Source organism: Anas platyrhynchos, chromosome 1 (assembly GCF_047663525.1).
Source record: "Anas platyrhynchos isolate ZD024472 breed Pekin duck chromosome 1, IASCAAS_PekinDuck_T2T, whole genome shotgun sequence".
Lineage (NCBI taxonomy): Eukaryota > Metazoa > Chordata > Aves > Anseriformes > Anatidae > Anas > Anas platyrhynchos.
Window position 1 is genome coordinate 140,810,572 of NC_092587.1, and position 12,814 is coordinate 140,823,385.

Genomic DNA, 12,814 nt, shown 5'->3' on the forward strand with positions numbered 1-12,814 from the left:
CGCATGGGAAAAGAGCTTGTAGCATGTTACTGGAAACACGAGGGAAAAAAAATAAAAAGGAAAGGGTAGAGGGAAAAAACCTGCCGATCTGAATTCCAGCTGTGGGCAAGGCTAGATAACGTTTTGATGAGAGTTCAAGCTTTCAGTAAACTATTTGCATTTCCCCCTGTCCTTGTGCAAGCTTCCAAATAGCTCGCCCTTAAAATACAAAGTCATAAATACAGACACTGGGCACTAATAACTATCCTTTATTAGCATTGTTGATGTGTCATCTTCCTTTCCTCAATCTACTATATCCAAAATACAAGGTTTTTTTTTGTAATTAGAACTCAAATTTAACCTTTGTCTATCAGTAGATACCAACATGCTTTGGCACCTTACACATATTTTCATCCGAAAAGGCAACTTTCCCTGATGTTGGTAGATGGATGGGTTTTGGGTTGTATCAGGACAGATCTTTCAATACGCTACTCACTTTGCCTTTTACCCCTCCAGAAGGTTTAAAATATGTATATAATGCATTTGCTTTCTCTACTAAAAACCCAAGCCTTGACTGCATTTTTGACCTTCTCCTGTTAAGAGTGCAATAGATGGGAACAATCAAGCTGGGATTCCTGCCTTAGCCATGGGAACCTTCAACTTCTGTGGTCTCCCTCCTGCCTTTCTCTGAATGTACGATTTATTTTTTAGCCTGACCTTGGGAGATGAACAGGACTAATAAAAGCTGATGTATACAGGACAATTACAGTATTATTTGGACTGATGAGTATGAAAGAGGAGCAAAACATCTTTTGCTTTTTAATTCCCCCCTCAAAAAAGGGCAGAAAGCTTACCAAGAGTCGTCTTGTTGTGTGCATTAAGATTTCAAAATCCAATCAAGGGGAAAACAAGGAACAGAGCTCTTACCATGTAATTAGTCAAGATCTCTACTCACAAGCAGGATGTGCTCTATAGATCAGTTTGAAAAACAGCACCCTGCAAGAACGCTATTTAGAAGAGAAAATAAAATAAAGATGGGGAGGTTACTCAACTACTGGCAATAGCTTAAGTGTATTTACTATGCCTACCACATTTATTTTTATTAAAGGAATAATAAGGTTCAGATTCATATACAGAAGATGTTTCTTTTTGCCAGGATATGATTTGCTATTTAAGGTTGTGAACTGTAAGGGCTTATAAGATCTCAAGGAGAAACAGATTTCTCTGTAAAACATTCATCTTCTGAGAAATAAAAAACATTTAGGACCATATCCATCTTAGAAAATGCCCTGAGATGAAAACAGTTGGAGGCTGTAAGAAAATCTGGGGGAAATATCATAACTGAATTTAAAAAACAGGTAAAACAAGAACAAAATATAATCTTTTATTGATCTATTTCAAGCAAGAAGTTGAAGAGGCACTGTATCTCAAAAAAATAAAGACAAAAAGCTGCTTGAAACAGTTTACAGACTTCAGAGTTTATTTTAAAATTTTATTTAGCATTATTTATAAAAGGAAAAAGATCACAATTACTTAGAAGGATCTTGAGTGCTTTTTATATACTAAGAGTGTGCAATGTGAAGCATTGTGTAAACAAACTGCAAAGTTAGCTGCTTGGAAAGAGTGAAAAGCTACTCTTAATCCAGTGCCCACAATGAAAACATTCCCAACAAGTCTCAGAACATGCAGCTTTGCTGTCAAAATGCACAAAATGAACCTGATCAAACAGGAAGGTGAGTGAAGCTTTCAGCACCCCCCAATAAAAACAGAAGTAGTGATTCACTTACATGCTGAGCCATCGTGCACTATTCTACCAGAAAGGATTTGACTACTGATGGCATCTGAAGCTTATCATTAACACGTAGCCTTGGAGCCAACAACATTGGCAAGTACCAGATCCAGCTAACTTAGACCTATTAATCGTGGCCTAATGACAAGTCTTTTTGTCATTATCTAGGGAGGTCTCCAGTAATGGTGGAAAAAAAAGTCTATAATCAACATAAATCAATGAGCAAATTATTTCAGAAAAAAAAAAAAACAACACTGATTTCAAATTAATTTAAAAATTGGTTGCTAATTAAAAAATATAATTCAGTTTCTCTACAGTATTTCTAAAACATTAGCAATTTCCTTCTTGAGTCTCTAATCCAACAAAGGTCTCAAGTAGAGATCCAGGCTAACTGGCAAGTTAAACATTTACTCTAAAAACATATCCCTCAGGAAGACATGAAAAGAATTACTCCGGTCAGGTAATGAACAGTTAAACATCACCTCCATCATTTTTTGTACCTACTGTTTGCAAACCTGCTGTACATTCAGCAACTGCCCTAGAAGACAAATCAAATAACAACAGCAAATATAGTCTCTCTCTTACCAACATCTGCTCAGAGTCTGAGTGAAACACACTACTCAAAGAAAGAAAGGCAGATATGGAAGGAAAGCACTTTCCTGTGACAGATCTCCTCTAGTCCATCCTTCAGGAATTAAATCCATATAAAATATACCCTGCAGCTGTGCTAACTTGCTCTTATGTAAGGGATAAAATGCCCTGGGTAAGGAGAGAGAAGCGTCCTAGAAAAAAAAAAAAAACGCAACCATGAGAATAGGGCAATAAAACAGATGTCCTCTCGTAGGTTGAGGGAAAACATCAGGTTGCAGTAACAAGTAGAAGGGCAGCTCAGGAGTGGCACAATCCTGGCACTGCCATTTCACTCTGCTTGCAGCAAGTTATGTCGGGTGGTCCACAGCACCATCTGCACACTCTGCTTATGAAATCTAAGTCTCCTCATTGTTTTTTTTTACCTTGTTGATCCCGGATGGACTGAAACACAGCTTGAGCATATGCAGCCCCAATGCAGGAGCTGAGAGACCCTCTCTGATGGAGTCACCTCCTTTCATGACACATACAGGGTCTTTGCCTCTTTCAAACACCTACCCTTCTGCCAAGCCTAGCTGCAACTGGCCAAGGCTCAAGTGACTGAAGGGAAAAGAAAACAGATAACATTCTCACTTAAGCTTTGTTTCACCAGCAAAGCAAACAAAATCCAAGTTATGGCTCTCCAGCTTGGCAGACCATATTCTGAAATACAGAAACATTTCACTGACCTTCGTCTCCGTCCCTCTGGGCAGGTACCAGTAAGCTGGCTCTATGTTCACGTACAGCAAGAATCGAGACCCAAGCTCGGCACCAAAAGGAAACAGACTGAGCAGCCAAGCCAAACTGTTTCTCAGTACAGGTCTCCATTTTGATTGTCCCAAGTAAAGAATTGGGAAAAAATACAAATAAAATAAAAAATAAAATCAGCTGCCTACCTCCAGCTATGCTTAACGCGCCTACACACTTGCTCTTTTGTTACAGGACTCTAATTTCTAATCCCTTCTTAAATACTGATATTTCCAAACCGTTTCACAGACTGTCAGAACTTACAGCTCCCTCAGTAAATGTTTTCGGAGGCAGGAGCGGCTCGGCTCTGCCAGCCAAAAGAGATTTTGTGCAAGCCAATTCGGCAAAACGATTCACCTGGACGCGAAGCGGCAAGCAAAGCCGTGAGTTTTGGCTTGTGAGCCTCCGCCGTGAGGAGTTAACAGTTGTGGGTCTGAGACTCATGATCGCTCCTGGACCCAAATCAAGCAGCTGTAAAAGGTTATTTTTAACTCTGGAAGCTAACCCACGATCACCAAGGGGTGGCCTGCGGGTTCCTGGCTTTGGAGGGGGGGGGGCCGGGGAAAATCGTTTGCCTGAGGGTCCCGTCCGCTTTAGCAGGGCTGGCGTTTTGTTGGATATCTACTGCTAACCTGGGACCTAGGGGGGCAGAACAAAGTTTTTAGGAAGCTGCGCTTGGGACAAACTGATAAAGTAACAGCGACAGTGCGGGAAGCGGCCCCAGGGGCAGCGAGAGGTTGCGGGAACACCACAATCACACCCGGCAACTCGGGCTCGTTCCACCCGCCGTGTAAAACACCCACCGTGCACACCCCGGAGCAGCCCCCCGGGCCCCTAAATCTCCCTAAAAGCCCCGATTTCTCCCCCAAAAACCCGGAGCAGCCTCGGGCAGGGGCTCTCCAGCAGTGCCTCGGGACCAGCCGAGCCCGAACAAAGAGGCCGCTCCCGCCTCCCCGCAGCCTGCCCCGGCCCCGCCGGCAGCGGGCACCCCTCGCAGCCCCCTGCCCGTGCCCGCAGCCCCCTGCCCGTGCCCGCAGCCCCCCCGTGCCCGTGCCCCCAGGTACCCGTGAAGCGCCCTCCGGCGTCGCCGTGCCCCCGACGGCGCTGCAGCACGAAGTAGCCGCTGCTCTTCTGCGTGACCCAGAGCTTCAGGGCGTTCTTCAGCAGCACCTCCTCGGGCTTCAGCCACATGGCGACCACCCCTCGGCCCTGGGTCCCGGTCTGGGACCCCCCCCCCAACCCCAAAAAGCCGCCCTCACATCGCCCCCCGCGGGCTGCGCCGCGCCGGCTGCCTCCGAGCGGGCCCGGCCGCCGGGGAGGGGCCGGAGGAGGAGCCCAGGGACCAGGGGCGGGGACCCCCGCTTCCATATTCAGCATTTGGGCAGCCGGGATCCCCCCCAAACATGGGATTTAACCCCAAATCCCCAGTCTGAGAGGGCTCGGGAGGCTGTGCCCTGAATTTGTGAGCTCCCTGTTCCCTGTGTCTGGGCGGTGGGAGGTGGGCGCGTGGACTTGCGTCCAGCTGCCGGTGGAGATATTGGGCAGGCAAAAGTGTGGTTTTTAACAGATTACCCCAATCTGATAAACACGGCAGTGCCTGCGTCTTTTTACAATGTTGGTTTGAAGCATTGCTTTCGTCTCCACAGCCAGTGAGCGTTGCGAGCGTCCTACTTGTCAGACATAAAAATAAAGGCTATTAGACGGAGGAGATGATGGGCGTCCACGTTACAAAGTCTTTAAAAATTAATGGGAGTGCAAGAAGGGGTTATTTCAAAGGCTCTTGCAGGATAAGAATAGCTCAAGAGTTTTCCCTTCCCCCAAAACTATCTTGAAGACATGTAACTTGGCTTTTTAATGCCCAGTGAGCTATTTCTTCCCTTTTCAGATAGTTGATTATTAACTTCCATTCTTGTTTTGTTTTGTTTTCTTTTTTACATTCAGCTCTGTTTTTTGAGCACACTGGTTTGAGTCCTAGATGGGAAGGGGACCAAGAGGACTGCTGACCTTTGAGTTGCTTTAGACCTCGAGAGCTACACAGCGTGTTTCAGCATCCCATGTCACGCATGTTGCCTTCAGTAACGCCGTCGTGAGATATGCCGAGCACTTCTTCAAAGCCACAGGCTCTGTAACCACATCAAAGTCGGCCTGACAATCATTCGTGGAAGGAGGTTGACAAAGAACCTCTCAGAAGTGGCTTAGGAGAGGGGAAAAAGGGGGAGGATGCTGATGCTCAGGAGCCACGCCAGCCTGAAGTCGTACAGTGCTCAGCAGCTGCCGTGAACTGCCAGCTCAGGGGTTTTGGGCAGTCCCCGGCCCTTGTTGTGGCACGGCCCAGGTTTGTTCATACATGCTGTTCCTTGGGCTCTTTCCTGCCTCTCGTGACCTCTGGCAGAAGGGCAGACGCAGACAGGGAAGCAGAAGCACAGCCGCCTTGGCACTGAACCGGCGCCAGCAACCTCAAGGTCAGCAGGGGTTGCGGGAAGGAGCTGAGCATGTTTATTGTAATATTTAACCAAGAACCTGCAAGGAAAAAGCCCACACACATGTACGTCCCTCGTCACCAAATGACGCAGCCTCTACCTGCTAAATGGAAAGCCTTTGGCAACAGCTGATGGCAGGTTTGTGTCCGTGGAGAAAGCCCTGCAGTCATGCACTGGCTCTTTCCATTCTGTGTGAACTGGATTTGGGCCTGAGGCTCCCCTGAAATCTCACGTGGAGCAATAGCTTTGTATCACTGGTGACTGGAGAGGTAAACAAAACCAGAGAGGATGGGAATCTGGTAGATTATCAGACACAAAACTGCATGCTGTGAAGATATACACCTTGCTCTGCATTTTATTACACAGTCTAGGAGAGAGCAGAGCTATCTCACACTGCATTACACAATTGCCCGAAGGTACTTAAGCTTAGCAGGCTGAAAAAAATAACTTCAGAAATAAATTAAGATGTAACTGAAAGGAAAGAACTGAAATAAAATGAGGTTTCTGGCCTGCATTCGGTTTATTTATAATGCTGCGTATCGCTGCTAGATTTAAGCCACAAAGAGCAAAAGACAGGGAGTCTGCCTTTCAGACTGCACTGGAGCAAATAATCAATCGCACCTGAAATAAACTGCAGCTTCAGAGGGAGCATCATAAACTGCATAGCTCCCGAGGCTCTGAGACAGCGTACAAAGGGAGCAGAGGGAAGTCACGGGGAAAACGTTGCCTTCTCCTCTTGCTTCTTTCACTGAATTCCTTCCTAACCCCTCTTGGCTCATCTTTTTCATCCATAAAGCACACACGTTACTTTTTCTCTCAATATTACCAAGGTGCTCAGAGGAGATGGATTCATCGCGTGTATAAAATGAGCTGTGCATCTGTGGGCAGGAAACAAGCAGCCACCACGGTCTGGCTCTCCTGTTTGTCTGGCCACCGTGGAGAGTCCCAAAGCATCTGGACATTGGTGGGTGCTGACTCTGGCAGACCAGTTGTCAGCAGGCATCTTGCTTTTCATAGCCACATCCCCTGGAAGCCACACGCCAATTTGGACGTCCAGAGCCCTGCGGCTGAAACCATTTGGCTCCCAGACAGCAGAAAAGAGATTTTTCTGAAGGACTGAACCACATCTCTTCAGATTCTCCATATTAGTACTTGGCTGGGTTTGGAAAAGACCTTATCTCCCTGAAGTAAGGAGCAGCCATGCACACTTGGTCAGCACCCAGCAGCAGTTTTAAGCACTCAGCACCTTTAAGCTCTCAGGGTAACCTTCAAAAGGACCCTCAAAATCCATCCCCAGTGCTAAGATTGCCAGGCTTTCCACGTAAATTGAGATCGTGTTTCCTGCGTTGTAGAGCCAAATCGCCTTCACAGACTGGGCAGATAGCAATCCTCTTCTACCCAAGTCTGAAGGGACCGTGCTTGATATATCATATTAATTTCAGAGTACTTCAGTGCTTGAATGACATAGATCTAGTGGAGACAGATTAAGAAAAGAACAACAGAAGTGATTAAAGGTTCAAAGCTGACTTGTGAGCTCAGACTGGGTGTATTTGATGTATGTGCACCTTGGCTGAAAGTGACAACTGAAGTGTAGCACAAAATAGCTGCCTAAAGTATCAGTGTGTTAAACACAAAGACAGAAGATGATGTATTTACTGTGTTTAAAAAACAACTCACTAAAGCAGTAAGGGAGACTTTTATTTAATTAAAAAAAAAAAAAAAAAAAAAAAAAAAAAAAGAAAAAAGAAAAAAGAAAAAAGGAAAGGTTAGATACTACGAAAATCCTGCTGACCGTAATTTTTTTTTTTCTTACTGCACTGAATAGTGTACCAAGGGACCAGAGTAATTTTAGAAATAGTAAAAGATGGATCATTCTCTCTAATGCAACTCAGGGATCAGATAGATTAGGCAACTGAGTAAATGCCTCCCGTGCCCAGCTAATGACTTCCTTCACTACAAGAAATCCCCTACAGGAGGGGATTTTTTAAGATGCTCTGAAAGGCCTCTGCAAGGTTTTTCTCATCAGACACCTTCCCAGACATCATCCTGTTGGAAAGGGGCCATGTTTGCTTCTCACTTGCAGAAAGTCCACTTCAAATTTGGCAGAAACAAGAGGGCCTGAAGGGAAATCATGGTCATTCACACAGAGCTCCCATCTCCTGGCAGCGGGCCTCCGTCGAAACCATACTGCAAAGACCCTTCCTTCTGGACATATCAGATCCTGGAAATCTGCAAAAAAAAATAATTCTTGAGCTTAGATCCATTAAAAAGATTCAAACATGAGACACGCTTGAGTTTGAAAGGATCCAGAGGATGGTGAAGGTACTCAAGGTCTTCTGCACCGAGGACTGCTGTGGAAATGCTGGAGCAGTCTCAGCTACAGCGTCCTGTAACAACGGGATTGCAGGAGCCTGCTCATGGTTACAGGTCCACGTGTTTTTGTCTTCCCACCTCTTCTGGTAAAGTAGCAAACTGTTATAGCCTGTAATTAGAGGCTTATTTTATTATCTCCGCTTAAATTAATGCCCGTGCAATAATGAAGACATAAGGAGATGTATACGCTCTCAGGAGCAAGTGTAATTAAGCTACAGGCTACACTGCAAAAACAGATTAGAGGTCTTGACTCACGGTTTTGTGCAATAATATTTCATGGTTTTTTCCTTGTCAACAACATCGTAGGGAGCATTTTTATATTTCAGCTGGCAAAATTCATTCCAAAATCTTTCGACGAGCAACTTAGGTCAAAACCACCCAATGTGTTTTTGGTGCTGATTCCACGTCTTGTCTTACTTCCAGCTTCGCTCCCTGACTTCCAGTTGCAGATCCCACTTCTGCAATTTAGGACTGCCAAGCCTCTTCTGGGAAGAAGGTGACTGAGGGGAAACCCAAGCAGCGGTTTCACGACACCCCTTCTGCAAAGGAGAGCACAGAGAGGATCTCTCTTCACCACAGCTTGCCAAACACCCTTGGTAAATGACCCCAGGCAGCCAAGAGAAGAGGCAGTCGGTGGTATGATGGGAAGAAGAGGATACTTCTCATATTCCCAGCCAGGACACCCTCCTTGCCTGTCCTGCAGGGGCCCAACCCCTTGTCTCAGAGTTATTTTCATTCTCAAGGACATAGCTATGGACAGACCCATCTTCACGGGACTTTTCTATATTGCCCACTTTGACACTGAAATCAGATGCTGAAATTGTGCTGGAACGAAAGGACAGGAATGCCCAGCCCCAAAAAAAGAAACTGCATTCCAAGAATACCATTTGCTTTTGGCACAGGATAGTCACTGTATTGTAGTGGGAAGGGGAGAGCTCGCCTCCCAGAATATGTCGGCACTCCTTAAGGAAAATGAAACAAGCAGAAAATACTTTTGATAAATAAGCCGTGCTAAGCACGAGGGTGGCAGAATCAGAGTTGAAGGTGTAAAGGCTCTGTGAGCTGTGACAAGGTGAAAAGCCCAGAGCAAAACCCCACAAACTGTGTTTCTGATTGCTGTTTTTCTAATTGCAATTTTCTGCGTAGCAGTGGTGGTTTAGCCGGGAAAGCAAATGACCTTGATAAGAAAAGGTATTGCTGAGCTAACATGCCACTTAAAGCATGGCTGCTGGCATTCACTCGTGCGGTACAGTCTCAAAGGAAGCCTGAAGTGGAGAGGCCAGGCTTAATAGCAACTTCCTCCAAGGCTGTTTCCTGATCCAAAATCCCTGTACTGTTTCAGCGGTCAAGATCAAAAAGTCTTCGGGGGTTCAGCAACAGATAGGTGGTTCTGGGGAAAAAAAAAATAAATAAAGGAAAAAAAAAAAGAGTAACATTGACCAGAGTATCATTCATGTGGAGAGCCTTTTTGAAGCCCTGAAATAGCCATGCCTTTTTCTCAGCCAGCCATGGCTCCAGGCACACGATGGTGACAGAGCTGGAGGATGAGAGCTGACGGTCTTGCCTACAGTCACTGCGGTCCCCGTCCTGCCTGTACCAGCAGGGCCCGATGCTGCGCTACTCCATGGGATTTCCCATCACCTTGTGGGAGCTGACAAACAGCTTTAAGACTGGCTGAAACTCTACTGCTCTCCATTTTCTCTGATCCCTTTTGGCAGCCGTGGAGGAAATGGTATCTCCAGCGCAGAGCTGGGTGCCGTGCTATAACCCAAGTAATCCCAGGGTGACCGTGGTGGTAGAAGCCACCACTTCTGCTCACCCCAGAGCATTTCAACCCACCCATGGGGAAAAACACTTCAAGAGCAGCAAAACCGTGCTGCAACGCAAACCCCAGATCACACAAGTGTCAGTGCTCTGCCACAGGCTTTAAAATGTGTATGCGAGTGCCTTTCAGATACACTTTAAGGTAATTTTTCAGGCAATTTTTCCCTCGCTTTTGCACATGAGGGGATCCCCAGAGGAGCATTTCTGTTTTGATTCTGATGTCCTCCACTGATCTGCTATGACATCTGAGGCTGTGCTAAGACTTCTCGCAGCCCGTTGTCAGTATTGCTGGGAAGGAAGTGTGCTGCACAGGCCTAGGATGGGGTTTGAACTGGTTGTCTTTGATCAGCACCATATTTCTGCTCCTAGCTGACATTATTACACACTGAGGCTTTTCTTTGCATGAAAACTCCGTGATTTCCTCCTGTTCCAGCTGCCAACTGATTTAAATGAGGCTCTCTCCATTTCCAGATAACTCAAGGGTAGGCAAACAAGACATTAGTCTTCGAAGCAAACATGGCCACAAAGCAATTAAAAGTGAGAATGCACAATCCCAATGAACATAACTAACTCTCTCTTCCTTTTTTATTGCACTGCTATATCTTTTATTTTATACTGCTATTTCTTTTTTCCCACTGGATTACCAGTTCCCATCATTTCTAACGAAGCCCTGTGTTGTTTCCTCCTCGCTTCAGCAAAGCTACCAACTATATACACGTGCATGGCTTATATTCTTCGCAGGAATAAAATATTCATCACACACTTAGAGAAATGCATCCAAACCACCTGCCTAGCCTTTATGGGAGATGTGGAAAGATTTGAAAACATGCTCTGCTTCCCTTCCCAATGCACAGATGAATGGGTTCACTTGGGAAGTCTTTTCTTTTAACCTTGGTTCCTCTTTGCCCTCTTTGAAAGCACCTTAAGCCCACACAACCTCTATTTCCATTCTTGCCATGGTGCAATGGTGACAAATTAAAATGTTTTCATTTATTTATTTCTCTCGCAAACCAGCGTGTCCCTAAACATGTTGTGGAAACCCAGCGAGCCAACAAGGCCTGAACCTTCAGCAGCTATTGTTGCTTTCAGCCTGCGGGTTCAGACCCACCTTTGCAGAACTAATTGGCGTCCCGGTGACAACGATGGCAAACGTGCAATCAGTCCCTCTGGAGTTCTGGTGCCGAGCAGCAAGTGGAGCTCTTAAAAGTAGTTTCTGCTTTTGAAAACCTGGCCTTCAGCCAGAGCTTTCATCTCCTTATCTGTAAAAACGGAATGCGGCTTAAATACCTCTCCAGCAGCTCGTGAAGGTTCATTAATGTTTATAAAACGCTTGGAACTGAAAAGCACTGAGTATTCCTGATTATTTATTAATTCCCGTTGTCTTGCCCCTTTGCATTCCTTTCGCATGTCAAAGGGGATTTTGCAAGCAGCAGAACCAGCAAAACCTGTAGCAACCTCCGCTCTCCTCCGTGGTGCTTTCCTCCACATAGCCTTCTCCCCGTACCCTCGTCCCCAAACCCCCTTGTGGCCTTTGGGTGGTCCAGGGCTCCCTGCCAGGCCCCGTGTGGGGGCAGTGGGTGCAGAAGAAGTGGCTGAATCGGGAGGCCACCCAGCAGAAGTGACGGCAGGCCCCCCAGCACGGCCCTTCTCCTCTGCCCAGCCCGCTGGAGCAGTGGCCTTGGGTCTCCTGAAGCTGGATCTCCTGCAGGCCTCTGTCCCTCTCCACACGAGAAGCTTTGGGAGGGTGGTGAGGACTTCAAAGCCCCACTAGCACGAACCACCAAGGGAACTGCCTCATTGTGTGTTGCGGAAGGACGTGTTTGTCTTTCCTCAGCTCCTGTTCACAAGCGTTCCTCGCCCGTTATTAAATTACCAAAAATAAAAGGCTTCTGGTTCAGCGTTTTCCCCCGTGTGTCCCCTCTAGCTGCTGCCCGGGCAGAGATGCTGCACCAGTGACCGCGCTGTTCCTGTTTTGGGCTGTGATGTTATCTCCATGGGATGCGCACAGAAGGCTCTGCCCATGAAGGGCATTTCAGCAGTGTTATTTTTTTAACCCTTACTTGACGGCGGTAGCCCAAAGAAATTGGCAAAGAAATCCCGCTGACATAGCAGAGAGGAGACAGCTGTTGTTCGCATCCGCCCTCACCGGCTGAGGTCTCTGGTGCCACGGGGTTGTGGAATTACATCAATACCTGCAGAAGGTGATGAGCAGCAGCCACGGAATTATTGCACAGGGAGAGCCACCCTTGGGGAGCCCTCTGAAGAGCTCGCTCTCCCATGAGAGGTGCTATAATAAAGCAGGGAGAGGGGGCAGTGCGTGAATGAGCCTTCACTGCTGCCTGGGGTGGCTGTGCCAGGCCCAGGTAACCGCTTCCACGTTGATTAGGGAAGTTTTAGTGCTGTGATAGCAAGATGTCTGCGCTGTGATCTCTGATGCCAAACCACAGGCTCCAGTGGCTAACACACATGAAATAATAGCTGGCTGGGGGAGGCTGCACTTTTCCAACAGTGTGGGTGTCCTTGGTGTGATCTCTGCAGGAAACACAGGAATGACTGGCAGGCAGGGGCACAGCTGGATGGGTCTGCAGATGGTGGCTGAGCACAGGGGCACAAGCATGAAACAAGGATCCTGAGAAGAGCTAATGTTTCCCCTTCGGACAAGGCACTCCGTTTAATTCCAATATTGTATTTATAAATAGGAGGTTTCTGCCCATTATCACCTTATTTGACCCACCTTACCATCTTCTGTCCCAGCACGCAAAGTTGTGTGCTGAGGTCAGAACACCTGATGGGAAAAAATGCTTTAATTATATACGAAATACTTGCAGAATGGTTTCAGCTGCTGAAGGCAAAATGGCCCAGCCTTCTGACTTGTTTGGATGCCAGTGTGCTCCGTGCTTTTTGTGTTAACACCACACTCTGCACCTTCACAACTTCCTCGAGGGTGTTAGTTAAGGACACTGGTCTTCTGCGATAGGTGGGAAGAGGAAGAGAA

The 12,814-nt window shown here is 46.6% G+C and overlaps 1 protein-coding gene across 4 annotated transcripts in view; it reads right to left on the reverse strand.

Moving 5' to 3' along the window:
- TBC1D8 (TBC1 domain family member 8) overlaps positions 1-4,456 on the reverse strand; it is a 46,533-nt gene extending 42,077 nt beyond the window's left edge. For 2 of the 4 annotated variants that reach the window (XM_072031033.1, XM_038173231.2), the window contains exon 1: positions 4,207-4,455. In XM_072031033.1, the coding sequence (XP_071887134.1) occupies positions 4,207-4,333 (127 nt within the window). In that variant the 5' untranslated portion in view covers positions 4,334-4,455. Of the gene's footprint in view, positions 1-4,206 lie in introns of all 4 variants that reach the window. The other 2 variants (XM_072031021.1, XM_072031012.1) reach the window with 1 other exon arrangement.
- Positions 4,457-12,814: the final 8,358 nt, after the last annotated feature.